Genomic DNA, 16,843 nt, shown 5'->3' on the forward strand with positions numbered 1-16,843 from the left:
CCACTTACTTGCTAGTCCAACGCTAGTAAGGATTTTTAGAAATGGGCTAGTCCAACGCTAGACCCTTTAGGTCGTCTTGCCCTAGATTCATCTTTGTGTGATAATTCACTACATTTTCATGCATATTTTCATTTTAGAATTTTTTCTCATTTGCATGATATTCCCTATTATATTATCCCCTACCCGCTATAGGTGCTAATCATGTCATTTAGAATTGCATCTCATTTAAGCTAGTTCATTTGCTTGTTCATGTTAGGATAATTATTTTTTCAAACATGGGAAATGGGTGATTATAACTTTCTAGTTTAAATACCCTATTAATCCATGTATAAGAAAATTATGTCACGAATTTTTTCGCCTCCCGTACCCTTTATGTTGCATTCCCTTTTTCTTTGATCATTTATATATATGTATATAATTTAATTTATTTTATTTTATTTTCTTTTCTTTTCTTTTTCATCATTTGCATCCTCGTGACACCTTCAAGGATTTATTTTGGCCTTCGCAATAAATGTGATTGGTTCAATTAAACCCTTGAATGAACATTTTGTCCCTTTCGATATTTTATTTTTGCATTCATGTAGAAAACATTCAAATATGATAAAATTAAGGGTTAGATTAGGAAAATTTTGAGCTAAACCTCGCAACTAGCTTAAACTAGGTGAAAGGGTGCCTTAGGTTTGAGTTAATCGAATCTTTGCCTTCCCTTTTTCCAACCGTGACTCCCGAATCCATTTTCTCTTGTTTTTCAAAGACCTGCAGTTGTCGAAAAGGGTTTTATTTTATTTTATTTAAATACACTTTTTGGGTGACTTGGTACACCAAAACTCAATACCAAGTGGCGACTCTTTTTTTTTTAAAAAAAAAAAAAAAAACCCTTTTCGACTAAATTTTGGATCCAAATCGTCGCAAAAAAAAAAAAAAAAACCCTTTTCGACTAAATTTTGGACCCAAATCGTCGCATTTTTTAAAGTCCCATTCTAGGTCCCTTTTCATTTATTATTAATAAATCACATCTTTTTTATAAACTACCTTCTTATTTATTTTTCCATCACGAAAAATGGGGCGCGACAAGTATATTTTATTTAATCTGTACCAGTTAACATCCACGTCCTAAGGACAAGTGGCTAAGCAATTATTAAGGAGGTACGTGGTTTTGTTCTGCTTTTGATGATCTATTCAAATCGTTTAGTTTAAGAAGGGTCCAGACTCGAAGAAGCTGCCGATTTGGCGTTGACCCTGTGCAACCACGATCCTGTATTATATGTTAGAGTATATCTTTTTCCCCTTCTGGGGCGTGAAACAAGTCTGTACTACTTCTTGGTATAGCAACTACTGTGCATGCATTCTCTTCTGCCAATATTACGTAGTGATCATGCTACATGTGGTCATGTGTTAATTAACCTGGACCACGAAGCACCCAATCGCCCCCGCCCAACCCATTTTGCTAAAGACTAGGAGGATAACACCGTGCGATGCACTGTGTAATTTTTAATCTTGACCATAAATGCCCAATTATTCAAATTCAAATATTAAATATGAAAAAGATTATTAGATGCTTCTTCTCTTATCGCATGGACGAATACCCTGCAACCAGATTATTAGATAAAAAAGATTCAGGCTTCAATATGAATGTAGAAATTATGCAAATAAAATCTGAATCTTGAGTAATATATTTACCTCTACCAGCTATCCTCTAGTCTTTCATAAACAAGAAAAAAAAGGAAAATGAAAAATTCACTGGATTTAAGTGGAAGTAGTCGTAATATTTGAGTTCTAAAAGAAATATTCAAGAGTTCCAAATAATTCCCTTGAACTGGATAAAGCATTTGAGCTTAGTAATTAAATCAAAGGTTCCTTTCTACCCGACTTGAAACCAAGAAGATCAAAATGCCATCCACAGCCACAAGAATGTTCACATTTAAAATCAAAAGTGCACACATAACCTTCAAAGGACCTACCAAATGCTCTCGACAAAGTTCTAATGCAACGATAGGAGGACAATTAAGATTTGAAATTGCAGCACGCCGACTATTTCCTGCATTTGCCAACATGAGTGGCAGGATATCCGTCCTGTCTGTATGCCATCACCACCAAATACCCCAACAATAGTTTGCATAGTCCTGTAGTGTAAGAATAAATCATCATAATCAAGCATACAGTCAAGGTGCCAAAGCATGCCTTTTCATATCAGGTTAGAGCTTGTGGAGCAACTATCCAGTTGAATGTATAACGGTTAACTTTAGTCTCCTTGAATCAGGGGACAGTAGGTATTGACAGCAATTACACTATAAAACGTCATTCCATTGTACTTGAAAATGTGTGTTCAACCATATGGGCATGGCATTGACAGACCACAACTTAATACTCAAAAAAAGAAAGGACCAAAGAAACAGTCATTGATCTATAATTTAGAGGTACTATCAGGTTTTGAGGCTAGCTGCAGCCTAATTCTGTTGGAGTTTCTTTCTTCATACAAGAAATTCAGTTTACGTAGTTCAAGAAATGAAAATATGTATGTTTAAGCAATTGGATAAGCAAACCCAACATTGACTGCAAAAATGCCAGAATAGAAGAGTTTGAGGAGTCATTCTTTCCAAAAATGATAGCTTATGGTAGTTAATACACGAAAAGTTAAGAGAATTGGTACCGTAGCAATGGAGATGTGACAACTAATTCAATCCTGTTCAAAAGCCCACTTGTATGTACATGCTTGCGCAAATTATCAACTTGATACAGGAGCTAAAGATTGTCATACCCTATAGTCACCATTAAGGACTTTGTTCTAGATTGACAACAAAATAGAGGTAAGAGATTCAACTGTGCATCACAGGAAGTCAGCTATTTCCTACCTGTTGCCAGCCAAGTGGAGTAAGGTGTGCGTCGAAATATTCTGGAGACATATATGCTTTATAGTTCTTATCCCCTTCCACATTATAGATTCCTTGAGCATGCCTCACCTAAGTTATTTCACAAAATAAAAACTTAAGAGTAGCTCCCAAAATGCTATTCAGCATAAAAACTCTTGGCAACATTGTGCAGGCACAAACACAGATACATGTAAAAACTAGAGCTCCAACACTGGGAAGTCAACACATTTTTGTCTCTAGCTTTCCTGCTATACATTGATCATCCCATAACAGAATGAGAAACTGCATTTTACAATCTAATAGGCATCAACTCATGAGCTTATCTTGGTGTAATTCTGTCTGGATGCATATAACCCATGCCCTCTATCAAATTAACAGCATGCAGCAGTAAACGCATTGGGAAGTAATGTGGTGATAAAGAAAGCAAATCTCAGGGTTTTGTTGAAAACAAAATTCCTTAAATGCCTAAACTTCTAACATCTTACAACTGCATGAGGGAAACTTCTCCATCAAAACTGGGTACCAATCCAAAAAGAACTTGATGCTCAGAGAGTTGAGAAGCCATTCCCTTAGTAATCCGAACACGATGGCACCAATTCACCCTCAATGCATGACAGAGTAACATAGTCATTGACCAGCATAGTGAGTTTGTAATCTCTTCCTCTCAAACTCAAGCTAGCAAAAACACAGAAGATAAAAAAGTCAGTAATTAGGTGAGATGACACTATGCATTTCACTTAATAGAGTTCAACTTTTAGAAGCATCCCAGTTGACAGTCTCACCACTTTCTCCACTAGCTCATTGGCAGCTGGAGTTCCTCCAAGGACGGACTCAGGAAGATATGGGCTAGTAATGCGCACTTCATTCATCACAACTATAGTAGTCTTGTCCCAGCGCACTGGAAGCCTGTATACATGATGAAATTAGTAATATGAATCATAATCCTTTGTTTCATCTTTATTTGGGGTTATGCATAAGATAAATTTAAAGGTAGAACAAATACTAAATGAAAAATAGCCACTAACAGTAAATAATACCATAACAATCACTAAAACAACTCTTCTTAAATGAAAACATACAAATGGTCATCCAGATAGTTCTTTTCTGGATGACATAAGGTAGCTGAATGTATTAAATATTCAAATGTGATGGTCTAATCAGGATATGTGTGTGTATGTGTGCGCACGCGCACGAGAGAGGGAGAGAGAGAGAGAGAGAGAGAGAGAGAGAGAGAGAGAGAGAAATTTGGAGAAGCATTCTTTTTTTTTTTTTTTTGGGAGGGGGGATGGGGGAATCACCACCGTGTAGCACCTCTATTAGCTTTGCCCAAAAATGTCAGCATGCTATGCTATAATGGATTCAGGATGCCAGAAATGCTGTAGAGTTTCACTAAAGTACCAAAGCCAGCTGCTTGCACTCATGTCCATGAGTCAGTTAACTGCATTTTTAAGAAGCTCAGGGGGCTTACTCTTCTGTTCTCCTGAGAAATTTCTAATGAAGACCATAGACATTAAACAATTTCAGGCTCGGTTAATCAGATGATTCTAACCAGATTCCTATATGAAGAAATGAAAATTATATACCAAAGTTGAAAGCAGAAGACTGCCATTTAGAAGGATTGACATGTTTCCTTGAAGATGTCTCCCTTGGTGGTGTTGGCAAGAAGAAATATATTAGTCTTCTCATGAATTTAGACAAGATGGATGGATTTGTTTTGCGTACAACATTCATATGGTGCACAATGGCATTTGAAGAATTAAAAAAGAGATTCCGCATAGGAATAAGATTGTTCAGCAGTCTTGCTCTCTAATTCTGCATCTAACACAACTTCTAAAATGGAGTTGTTTTATGCATCTGACGCTCAAGGCTAAGCTATTCCAATAGCCCAATGAACTTTATGAAATTAACAATCTCAAACCTGATAATAGCATCTGATGCTCAAGGCTAAGCTATTCCAATAGCCCAATGAACTTTATGAAATTAACAATCTCAAAATAATAGCCCAATAATAGCATCTTTGTGAAATTAACAATAGCCCATACTATCTACTCAACATCTATGATCTTTCACTGGAAACAATTATTTTGATTAGTAAAGATTTCTTTATGACAATAGACCCTTAAGAGTTGTATAACCACAGTTAATTCTTGAAATAGCATGCCATTTAGTTCATGCAAAAATATGTTTTTTGCCAACAATTGGATGTCATAACAACACTAGCATTGCCAGAACTTATTTATCAAAAAATTGAAATAACAAGTCAAGACTGCAAAGAACCAATATTTTCAACCAGTACAAGAGGAAAGAAAAAACTTCTTAAAATATACTGAAAAATCATATTGAGAAAGTCAAACCGGTAATAGAAGATCAAGAAACAGCAATAAAGAAATGACAAACACAACAACTTACGTTTTGGACAGAGCATAAAAAATGCTCTGAGCTTCAGCTGTATCACCAATCCCAAATCTTTCAGCCTCTAACTCACCTTGCCTGATGAAAAATGCCACTTATAAAATCAACCACAATAATCACAAAATAGTCCAAATCCACAACTTGGTCAGAAAGTTAAAAAAAATAATTCGAAATACCTAATAGCAGAGTCTTCTCTGGCTTGAAGATTATTAAGATCAATAAAACATTTCTTGAGATCAAGAGGGTCTTCACCTTAACCCAAAAAAGTAAACTCCTTTGGTTTCTGTTGTTGTTGCCCCCTCAAATACACATCTCAGCTAGCCTTGCCTGTAAAGCCTCTAATCCTGCATACAATTATGTTTTTGGAAGAACAAAATCAACTCTACTCACTTAAAGATGAATGAAAAGCCAAAAGCAGAAAGCAGAAAGGAAAAACGTCTGGTATATAGAATTTCGACAAAATGTCAAAAGCTCAGCGTTGCTCATCTAAAATGAACCCGAAATGAGCAAAAGGGACAGTAACATTCCAAATTTATATTTAAATTAAAGAAAAAAAATGCAGCGAGCAGATTGGGAAGGAGAAAAGGTTGACTTATTGGGTTAGGAAATAACCCATTTTTTAGAAACTTACCATATAGAGGCGACCTTCAAAAGAGAAAACAGAATTTACAAAATCCCATGAGGGTGGTGGAGCAAATTTTCAAAATCTGTACCTGCAACATTACAACATCATAAAAGAAAAAAATTAGACAACAAAACTCGCAAATAATGTGGGGGAAAAAGAACCAGAAGGCTGAAGAGGCTTTGGAAGAAAGAAGAGAAGAAGCAAGAAGAGTTTTTTTTTTTTTTTTTGAAGAAAAGAACCGAAACAAGCACCTAATCCTCGGGATAGAACAGAAAGAAACAGTGGGCGAAATGTACAGCTGCTGAGCACAAAGTTACTTCGCCCACCTTCTCCAACACCACATTACCAATACAACCTCCAGAAAATAGCAGAACAAAAAAATTCAATAAAAGGGCAACCGTAAAAAAGAGCAAAGCGGAGTGTTAAAACGGTAATATCAACGGGGCTAGGAGCCCAACGACTACATTAGCCAATGACTGCTTCACCGGTTCAGGAGCAGCCACAAGGAGAAAATAGCCTGTGCAAAAATTGTACGACAAATACACAACCACATGAAAGTCAAATGGCAAGGAAGAAGGAGAAAGAGGAAGCAAAGAAAAGTCACGATCTCTCATCAGAGGAATTGTACGGTACAGTACAGAAATAGAGCTCCGATGGGAAGGTGAAGAAAGAAAAGCTCTCTGCCAAAGCCAGCCAACAACCGACTACCAAACAACTATTCCGCTGTTTTTTGACCCAAAAAAAAAAAAATTGGACAGCATGAGGAAGTTGTACAGTATAGTACAGAATAGAGCGCCGGTGGGAAGGTGATGAAGAAAGAAGCTTACTACCAAACAACCATTCCGCCGTTCTTTAACTGCAAAAAAAGAAGGGAAAAAAGAAAAACAGCAGCACCATCCAACCAATCGTATGCTGCCACGTGACGGACGACCACGCTGACGAGGCAACCGGGTTTTCGTGCTTAATCAGACAAGCTTATCGCCACCACGACTCTGTTTGTCGGTTCCATACAAGCACGCAGAACACACCGCATCTACGCTGTAACAATATCACAAAGCAGGCATTGAGCACCTGCAGGACTACAACTTTTCCACCCATCACAAAGCGACACATCAGCAAACCGCACACCCTTTGGCAACATTCCTAAGCACTTAATCTACTTTAGGTTAAATAAAAAATAGTGGTGGTATTGAACTCAAATCTTGTGGTGAAGAACTACATATACAAAAGTCAGAGGAGCACAGTTTCCTTCCCCCAGATAAGTTGCAAAACAAGACTAGAAATTCAACTAGTACCTTTCCTAACTAATTTGAAGACGGAAAATATGAGATCTTGCTTAGTGATCCTCCTCTTCTTCTCAGTTGTTTCGGTAAGTGATTTGCTCTCCCTTTGACCATATATGCTTCCGTACTTTCTCTTTAACAGAAAAACATGCATCTACTCAATAGTACTTGTTCCTCGATTCTGTAAGTGTGATCAGGTTTCTTGTGATTTGTTACCCTCAAGAATCTACCACTGCACTACTAAGATCTTCTTAATTGTACATGATCATCAGCTTGTGTGTATTAGCGAGGCAGCAAGACACGGACCAGAGAATTATGGAAATGAAACACAGGAGCTTCTTAAATGGGCTTCCCGGGTGAGTGATTGAGGTTCAAGAATTTTACTCTTTCTTTTTTCCCAAATCCCTATTGTTGGTTTTATTTTCAAGTGCTTCTTAGGGCATTTAGTTGGGTTGAGTTTTAACATGGATAAAAATTTTCTTCTATTGGAAAATTTTCATTCAAATATGTCTCCAGATCTTGGTTTTTTTTTTTTTTTTTTCTGGGCTTATGCCTCTTTGTGTTCATGGTTTAAATACACAAAGTAAGAACTTGCTAACCATTTGAACTATTGGACGCCACTACCATATTTATAAGAGCTAAAATATGGTGGAACACTCGCCTTCACTCGATTAACTTTTTGGAATCACTTTTTCTCCTCAAAATGACTTCTGTGTAAGAGCTTGTTTTACCTATATAATGGACTACGAGATAAGCTCCTGGATCTTCCACTTGTCTCATGTCATTAGTTTGGGCTATTTTCTCTTTATAGGTGTCATCACTGAATCTGTTCTGGGACTATAGCTACTTCTTAATCTGCTTCAGTCATTTTACGCAATAGGTCACATTTGTGATGCTGGGTTTGGCTTTCTTTACGTGGTGATGATTGTGACCTTGACCAAGGGATAGCTTTCCTTATAAACAATATTAGATGATTCCCAGTCAGAACATTCTAAAAAGTAGAATTTAAAGTTTATCCAGGAAAAAGGGTAATTTATTTTGCCGTGCTGTTAATCAAATTCAAGCATTTTTCAATCTTAGTCAATCTCAAATTGGAGATTACTTGGCCTTATGATTGGTAAATGCTTGATATTTCCTTACTTCAATAACTAACAATATCGATTCATGTTGTTGTTTGGGCTGATTGGTGTACGATACTTTTTCCGTGTCCTCGGATGATCATTATTCTGTGGATATTCATTTGACTTTACTATTTATGTTTAGAGTGGAAATCTGGGTCTTCGTGCACTTTGGCTCATTCTGCATTTTGCCGTCACCATATGGTACTTTCTGCTGGGAGTAGTGCAGTCTTTTGAGAGCTTTCTCATTGCTAGTGATATATTGACGAAATATGAAGCCCTTGATATCAGCAAGGTTCGTTATTTGGCAATGGTAATAGACAGTGAAGAAGCTCAAGAACTTTCAAAAGTTTTGGAGTTATTGCAGTGGGTTGCAGATATTGGTGTGAAAAGTGTCTGCCTTTATGATCCAGAAGGTAAAAGGGATATCCAGAAAGTGAAAATGCTTTAGAATTTACTCAACATTTCCTTTGGTAAGTTTCACCTGACAGGTGTGATAGCATTTTCCTGTTGCAGGTGTGTTGAAAAAGAACAAGGAACCTATCATGCAAAGATTCAGCAGTGCAAACTTGTCTGAGGTATCATGATCTTCATCCACAATTAGCTAGATCCTTTTCTACAAGTATTCATGACAGTATATGTCATATGTCAACCTTGTCAGTTCAATATTCCGTTGTGATGCATATTTTAATGAAGTAATCAATTTTACATATCTATTTTGTGTAAAAGACATTAGGGGCGGTTTGTATGCATGACTTAATATCTTATGTTTGGAATCTGCTGGTTCAGTGTGTTATTATGGTGAAAATGTAAATGAAGTTTTGATTTGCCGAGTTGTTGAGCCCAAGAGATGTGTCAAAGCCCTTTCTCCTGCTTATTGCCTGAGTGGTAATATTTTTTCAAGATACATGGTCTCTGTAGCCAGTCCAATTATTTGGATTGAAGAGTGAAATATTAACTTTGTAATGGTGGACTGAAGGATAATAAAGGTGTTAGGAAACATGAAAGGAAGCAACAGGATATGATTATTTAAATGGAATAGCTAAGTAACCCCTTTCCAAGTATGGCTTTAGTGGGGGAAAAAGTGTTGATATAGCCAATGTCATAGGTTTGATGCAAAGCTCTAGTTGAATTTTGATAAACTTGAAAGAAAGATGGTGCATAATAGACTTGGATTGTGATTTCTTGCAGGAGGCTGCTGTTAATGGTCGGCTTGTTACCCGCAGAAATCTGACTTTGGAGTTTGTTTCATTTGAGGATGGAAAAGAAGCAGTTGCCAAAGCAGCTAATTATCTCTTTGTAAAGCACTATGCAAATGGTACTAAGGAAAAGTCAGATTTTACAGAGCCTCAAATGGCTGAAGCTTTAGGAGCCATTGGTATCCTGTCTTGCCTCTTTTTGGCTTCCCAGATTTTCCGAACATTTAGCAGATATTTTTCTAGCATTGTCTGTGCAAGTTTATATTATTCTTGTTAGTATTGTCTTAACAGGTTCTGGAGGAGCTGATCCTGATCTGCTACTAATTTATGGACCCACAAGATGCCATCTTGGGTTTCCAGCATGGAGACTTCGGTACACTGAAATAGTGTAAGTAAATTAGTAAAGTGCTACGATGTTATTTTTATAGGAGTAAATTCCTCATTGCTGCTGTTTTTGTCAATTCTTAAGGTGCCAAGAACTTTTCTCGGATATGCTTCAGTGGATTACTTTGTAATAGTCCCACCACAGTTGCATCTGTTTCTGCTTGAAATTGTGTAAATAGACTATTGTGCTATTCTGGCCCGGTCACTGTGGTTTTAGTTCATTGCTTTGCCTGCTTTTTGAAATATCTTAGGCATTGGTATCATTGAAATTCGGATTTCAGGTAGAATCCCTATAATAATTGATCTATCCTGCTTCTTCCCCCTCCCGAGAGAGAGAGAGAGAGAGTGCGCGCTATTTTTTCCTGATACTGGCACAAAACGTTTTAATGCGACTTTTGTAAATCGCGTTTGTTTTGCTATAAATATTGACTATTTGAGTGTGTCAAATGCCAATTTCAGTTCTTGCATCAGAATGGTTCGCTTGAATTATTTCTTGTTTGCTGTATGTTGCAGACATATGGGGCCATTGAAGTCTATGAGTTATGGTTCCCTTGTTAAAGCCATTTTCAAGTACACTATGGTGCATCAAAATTATGGTAAGGTTCTTTCTCTTGATCTCCCAAATGACCTTCCATCATAACGCATGCAAAAAAATAAACAAAAACAAGAGTCCTAAGTAGGATAAAATAGAAGACTTTTAAATACAGAAGGAAGTAATTAATTCCGTTAATCTATTCTCAGAAACAACTGATGCTCTGGTCGCTGTGCCTTCATGTGGTCAAAAGTTTGAAACAAGTTTCCATCCCCCTCCTTTTGGGATCAAGGAAAACTATCATGTTATTCATCTCCATTTCCATCTTTTTACCTTATTTGGCGAGTTTAATCTAATGAAAAATGGTGAGTTGTTGCTCTTCATTGATAGGTGGAGGCTGTGGTTGGTTTTATCATGTCGAGCAATGTGCGGTCTAAGTTAATAATTTCTGTATTCCAATAAACGACTTTGGGATCTGCACTTCTTGGTGTCTTAAACCTCATTTTTTATTAGCTTTCTTTTTTCTTTTTATGTCAAAACTTGAAAGAATGCTTTTTTATTGGTTTGTGGGCATATTTTGAATAATAAACATGGGAAACGCAAGTGAGCCTCGGTATAACCTGAATTTATTGTTTGGTCCGAGTAAGAGGGGAAGAGAGAAAAGGGAGGGTTTGGGAGTAGAATTCGAGATATCTTATGATTAGGTGGCGTCTCGGGAACACGATATAACCTGAATTTCATTGTGCTTGATTTCAATTCTTCCCAGGTTCATAAGCAATTTCATCCGCAGTGACGTCATCTTGTGGGACGAGCAGAGTTCGGAAGATGGACCTGACAGACGCTGCTAGTATGGTTTGCATTTTATTGAGAATGTTCTTCTTTGATTGTAGGACCAAAGTTAAAAGGTATCTATTGGCTTGTATGCCCAATTGATTGACCTTTTCGTAAACTCATCCCGTTGTAAACTCATCACGTGATGGAAAATGTTTGTACTCCATTTGCTCTTTTTTTCCTCTTAGGAGTAGGGGGTTGGGAGATGTCTTGGTCCTATGGGGTTGGGACATATATAGTTGGTGGCATTAGTTGAAAGGAATAATAAGAGGAAAAAAAGGCTTCAATTGTTTATCATGCTTCTTATCTACCATCGCAATTTCTATGTGCCTGGGAAAGAACAATTGACTCTAAATGTAAGAGATGTACTTGACAGCTGCAGCATCACGAACGTAAAACCACAAATTTCTTCTGCCCGCCACCACGCACAGTGCTGAATTTGCTTAGTGCAAGAAATTAAGAGGGAATTGAATGCAAGAAACCACGTCACTTTTGACTTATGACTTAATTCTAGTACAAACACGGCAGAGCAACTTGAAGAGAAGCACCGGCCGTACCAATAAGCAAAGATGTTTCATTTTACACCTTCGCCAGGTTCTATTCTTACGCATAACACGTCCAGGTTAAATGATTCACTAAGGTTCTACTGGTATCACAACAACAGAGACTCATTCCACGACTTCCAATTACATAAGCGATACAATATGCAAAGTGTGTTGTAAAAAAGCAAGGAATTTCAATAAATTTTGCTGGGGAGAGTTTGCAATTTAATGTCTCAGTCAACAAGATGTTCCAAGAAGGTTGCAAAACAAGCATTGCCTGGCACCTGCTAAATGGCACATGTCCAATGCCATGCCGTGCTGCCACTTTGCTTGTGCAACATCAAGCCCCGCTATGCTCTGCCATTTTTACTAGCGCAAGTCACTGTTTGGAAAACATGCTATAGCTTCACGTATCACGTCTACGTTTTAGTATTCTGTTTCTAAAACCCCATCAATTAGACCAAACTCCATAGCCTGCAATTAAGATAGCCATGAAGAAATGCTACTTTTGCTAACAAATGTGGCAGCTACAGTAAAAAAAGCCGATGTTCTCAAACTAATTCCACTTAATGGACAAAGTCTTTTAATAATTTGTGTAATATAAACTAAAAGGAGAGGACAAAGCTAGCAGCATTACCTCAGAGACAGATAAGAAACGATCCCTTTCAGTGTACTGTTGCACTTTCTCAAGAGGTTGGCCAGTAAAACTAGCGTACATTCTGTCAATATTCTGCATTACATAACAATTTAAGGAGTGAAGAACTATAAGTTGACAGGTAGTAGAAGTACTAAAAGAAATTATAACAAGTCTGGGATCACAGATAAATATCATACTAACAGAAACCCAGCCTAAGCAATCAAAGTTTCATTGACATCAGAGGAGAGATGTTCTATACAAAGAAACAACAAATTGGTTGTTGGTTTCTGTTTTAACAACATGTTGGTATACCAAATTCCAGCAAAGAAGCCGGAAGAGCCAATCATAAACTGAAATAATTAGTGGAGAACATCAAAGTAAAGAAGCTGATTAGGAAAGAAAACTGACATGACGAGATTGAACTGCTTCATTCACTTGGCGCCTTACATCCTCCACATGTCCCTGCAAGAAGAAATAAAACCATTTGTGACGGACAGTTAATCAATCTTGCCAAGCATAAAAAATGGTTTCTTTATGTCAAAAGAAGCTAGCAAAACGGTGGTTTCTTTGTGTCGAAATAAAGATCTGCCAAAGATAAAATAACCTATTTATCATCATTCTGTACCATCCTGTCCTTTCCTTCTAGGAAATGAAGTTGAATAAGGGAAACCCAAGAGTAACAGAAAGTTGGTGCACACACCATTGCACTTTATAAGCTATTATTAAATTTGTTCCTCATTCTCTCTCTTTTTTAAGGTCCATCAATGATGACATTTACTCCAAAAGCAGAAAAAATTGAAATAAAGAATGGCATTGTACCCCGCATCCACTTTGCGGTTGATGTATCATAATACGTGCATTTGGCATCGCATACCGCATGCCCTTTTCTCCACCAGCAAGCAGCAGCGCACCTTGGCTTGCAGCAACTCCAAAACATACTGTACCGACCTTAGGCTTTATCAGAGACAAAACAATTGCCAAAAGAGAAGCTACGCTTGTAAAAGCAATGAGTGAAGACATTAAACCAACTGCAAATCTTCTAATTACAAACTCTTAAAAAAACATCGAAAATTCAAGCATAATATGAGCTTTACAGAGGAGAAAAGGCATGCAATATCAATCCAAGTATAAAATCACTGACAGAACTTTGAAAGAGTAGTTATGCCTACCCAGGACATGCAATCGTAGATTGCCAAGACAGAGTAGGTGCTCCCTCCTGGGCAGTTCAGATACATCTGACATGCAGAAAATGCAATACTGGTTATCAATTATTCATGTCACTCTACTAAAATTTTAACTTTATGGTTGATAGGTAATATAACATCACCAAAATATCAGTATCTTCATCAATAGTGGCCAGAGTCACGAGCTGTGATATAACTTGTTGAGCCACCTGAGAAGTAACTGGCTGACCAATAAAGATAATGCGATTCCTAAATAGGACAGTACAGAGATCCAGCGGTCCCCCTGGTGTCATTACAGCCGGCATAATGGGAGGGTTCCCTTTTTTGGCTTCTATAGGACCATAACTGTAGGCGATGAAATATCATAAGAACATAGTGTCTCAAAATCAAGGAAACCATTCTCCATGTAAAAGATGAGCATGAAAAATCTAAAAGAAACTTTGGATACTGTCCATGTCAAATCTGCACCACAAACAACCAATCACGTTTGTTTATGGTAATTCTTGAACACAGGCCGCCCGCAGCCATTAATAATACTACGTACCGCCTTCTGCACAAAAACAAATAAGCAACACGTGTGATAATGACACGTCGGTCAGAAGAATTCCTTCGCGACCTAATTTGACGTTGACGAAACATTACGACATCGTCTACTCATACTCAATGCGACGGCCATATTTTAATAGTATTAATGATTCTCTCGGTCCAATTTCTGACCAGTCCCAACTGTTCCAAAACTCAAAATTAAAAATTTTCTTCTACCGATTTTAAGAAAAGTTGCTGACGTGCAAAAATAAGGTCATGGCCTACACCATGGTCGGGTTATCCGCTTGAAAATTATCCGAATAACTGAGATGAAAAATATTTAACAAGCATCAACTGTATGATTTTTTGTAATATACCCCAAGAGAGAATAATAGGTCACCACCACATTTTACCGCACTGTTCTATCTTTCATTCTCAAGACTCGACTTAACTAGTAAAGACGTTAACCAAATACAAGGGAATTTTTTGGACTGAGAAAAAAAAAAGTTGAATCTCTTCTTCAACTTGCGTGTGTCAATGGAAAAAGAGAGAGAGAGAGAGAGAACAAAGATGATTAGTTTCCTAACTTTCATTTCAAACAGTTTAAGTTTAAAATTCAAATTTTGCTCATATGTCATTCATCTAACATCATTATAGTGTCATGCGTATCAATCATCTTAATGAAAAATTGCAATAATCTTTTTAGAGTTAATCTTATATACATTTACAGTGTATATATTGTTATCATTAGATGCATGGCAACTCATCTGAATTTAAAATTCAAATTTTGCCTATGTGTCATGCATATAACCACGACAGTGTATACATTATCTATCATGATTAGATGCATTATAGTATATGAGTAAAATTTGAATTTTAAATTTATATTTAGACAATTTGTCGTGCATCTAATTAATTTATCTTCCCAAGACAAAATTAATTTATCTTCTTAAGAACTATTATGCTCCATGAGAGAGGGGGGCAATGCAATGTAAGATTACCCCGTGCGTTAAGTCACAAACAGTTTGGTTTTTGGTTGTGCATGCGTCAGTCACAGCTTGGAGTTTCACGGGGAGCGTTATTACGTAGAGGTAAAGTTATGAGCCTATTATTAATAATAAGGACAGATTCGCAGCAAGTTGCAGAATTTTGTTGACTCGATAAAAGACTGGCTCGTGGAGCCAATTAAGAATTAATGCAGGTGAAGAAAATATACTTGTAATGCAGGAAGGCATATCCCTAAGTAACTCCAAGGCCTGAATAGAAGAATCATATGGTTTTTTTTTTTTTTTGGGTATCAAGAAGTTGTACGTACCGACATATAATTGTGCAGACTAATTATTATTGATTAGTATGTCATTGTCAATAGCAGCTATCCACCTAATTGATTTTTTAGGATGCATCCATCCTTCCTTCCATCCATTCCACATAAAATGTATGCATCCATTATCCAACTAAAGTATGCAGTTTAATCGGCGACACGAGTAATTTCGTGAGTACTATGTTAATGCAGGGAGCAGTCAAAGTAAAAGTCTCTCTCACTATGTACAACGAAATGTACCCGACCGCTTTTCCATAATTAATCGAATTGAAAACGTTAATCATGACAATTAACATTATATGGTGCGCCGGTAATAGAATTTGTCATCTCCGACTTTTTCAAATAGTCTTGTATTCAAATGGTTTTTCCGGTTAATGTTTATTGAAGGGAAGAGTAGGAGCGTAGTGGTTAAGTCATAAAACCGTATGTACCAAGCAAATAAGAAGCGCTTGTGATTCTAGTTTCTGGCGGCAGTAATTTTCGGCCCATTGACCATAAAATCATACATCAACAACAACTTCCAGTTCCAAGCAAGTAACGGGCAATTCCGTGCAAGTAGACGAACGAAACCAACACCTCCAATCCAAAGCTCCAGCTGCCTCAAGCAAGTAACTCCATGCGTGCTGTGGGTTGCGATCGGTGATGCTGATATAGTAGTATATGGTCCGGAGTTAGCTTTGGATTGGTCAAAAATTTGAGGCGGCTGGAGCTTTGGATTGGAGGTGTTGGTTTCGTTCGTCAGCTTGCACGGAATTGCCAATGCCTGGCGAGATGACAACTGCGCAGCATTCAAAACATTTGTGCTTTCTTAATCTTAATAATGCCTGGCATACTCATTTATTTGAAGATCCATATACACTACTGTATTTTGGTGAAGAAGACTACTACTATAAGTCTATAACCAAGCTCCTCTTTGTTCAACACTTTGACAGACATGAACGAAAGTGACTGACGACTTATTAGTCTTACTTCTCTTTTTATTCATATTTATAGTTTGTGTGTGTCTGTCTATATATATATATTGGGCTTTAATTAATGGTTATCTGCAACAATCTGTTAAAAAAATACGGCTCAATCGGAACAAAATTCAGAGAAAAATCATCCTTACTGTAATATCAAAGGCACTGTAACAGCCCTGTAAGTTACTGTGCAAATACTGCAAGACTAACGATGGAGCAATTCTTTTCTACCTCAACATCCAAACAAGGATATATATATATATATATATATATATATATATATATATATATATATATTCTTCAACTCTGTGACAAATATAAAAGTTGCACAAAGACTTTAGTGAGTGATGTAAAATTAACCTACATCTCAATTATTGGAAGTCTTCTTGACAATTTATGCAAGTTTTTGGCGGTAGGGAGG

The 16,843-nt window shown here is 37.1% G+C and overlaps 2 protein-coding genes and 1 pseudogene across 4 annotated transcripts; 1 reads left to right on the forward strand and 2 right to left on the reverse strand.

Moving 5' to 3' along the window:
* Positions 1 to 1,788: 1,788 nt before the first annotated feature.
* On the reverse strand, positions 1,789 to 7,048 carry LOC113728717 (uncharacterized; annotated as a pseudogene).
* LOC113731654 (uncharacterized) lies at positions 6,186 to 11,579 on the forward strand. Of its 2 annotated transcripts, XM_027257032.2 has the most exons (9): positions 6,186 to 7,276; positions 7,463 to 7,546; positions 8,454 to 8,724; positions 8,825 to 8,886; positions 9,500 to 9,686; positions 9,799 to 9,895; positions 10,405 to 10,487; positions 10,633 to 10,788; positions 11,190 to 11,579. In XM_027257032.2, exons 1-9 carry the CDS (start codon positions 7,232 to 7,234, stop codon positions 11,195 to 11,197), a joined length of 993 nt encoding a protein of 330 aa, XP_027112833.1. In that variant the 5' UTR covers positions 6,186 to 7,231; the 3' UTR covers positions 11,198 to 11,579. The 2 variants fall into 2 exon arrangements, with proteins under 2 accessions (XP_027112833.1, XP_027112834.1); XM_027257033.2 differs by lacking the exon at positions 10,633 to 10,788 and having other exon boundaries at positions 6,194 to 7,276.
* A 147-nt stretch (positions 11,580 to 11,726) lies between these two features.
* Positions 11,727 to 14,091, reverse strand: LOC140036708 (ATP-dependent Clp protease proteolytic subunit 6, chloroplastic). Of its 2 annotated transcripts, none has more exons than XM_072079167.1 (6): positions 13,761 to 14,091; positions 13,603 to 13,668; positions 13,253 to 13,387; positions 12,842 to 12,895; positions 12,434 to 12,526; positions 11,727 to 12,153 (listed from the first exon to the last, which is right to left on the reverse strand). In XM_072079167.1, exons 1-6 carry the CDS (start codon positions 13,920 to 13,922, stop codon positions 12,034 to 12,036), a joined length of 630 nt encoding a protein of 209 aa, XP_071935268.1. In that variant the 5' UTR covers positions 13,923 to 14,091; the 3' UTR covers positions 11,727 to 12,033. The 2 variants fall into 2 exon arrangements, with proteins under 2 accessions (XP_071935268.1, XP_071935269.1); XM_072079168.1 differs by having other exon boundaries at positions 11,727 to 12,270.
* Between the last annotated feature and the right edge of the window lie 2,752 nt (positions 14,092 to 16,843).

This window comes from Coffea arabica, chromosome 2e (assembly GCF_036785885.1).
Source record: "Coffea arabica cultivar ET-39 chromosome 2e, Coffea Arabica ET-39 HiFi, whole genome shotgun sequence".
Lineage (NCBI taxonomy): Eukaryota > Viridiplantae > Streptophyta > Magnoliopsida > Gentianales > Rubiaceae > Coffea > Coffea arabica.

Bases quoted from the DNA above. Each gene is read 5' to 3' on its own strand.
- LOC113731654 (XM_027257032.2), top strand. From the start codon at position 7,232: ATGAGATCTTGCTTAGTGATCCTCCTCTTCTTCTCAGTTGTTTCG. The intron at 8,887-9,499 runs GTATCATGATCT...GATTTCTTGCAG, and splicing joins GCAGTGCAAACTTGTCTGAG to GAGGCTGCTGTTAATGGTCG. The intron at 10,488-10,632 runs GTAAGGTTCTTT...ATCTATTCTCAG, and splicing joins TATGGTGCATCAAAATTATG to AAACAACTGATGCTCTGGTC.
- LOC140036708 (XM_072079167.1), bottom strand. From the start codon at position 13,922: ATGCCGGCTGTAATGACACCAGGGGGACCGCTGGATCTCTGTACTGTC. The intron at 12,527-12,841 runs GTCAGTTTTCTT...TATGTAATGCAG, and splicing joins AAGCAGTTCAATCTCGTCAT to AATATTGACAGAATGTACGC. The intron at 12,154-12,433 runs GTAATGCTGCTA...TAAAAATGGCAG, and splicing joins GTTTCTTATCTGTCTCTGAG to AGCATAGCGGGGCTTGATGT.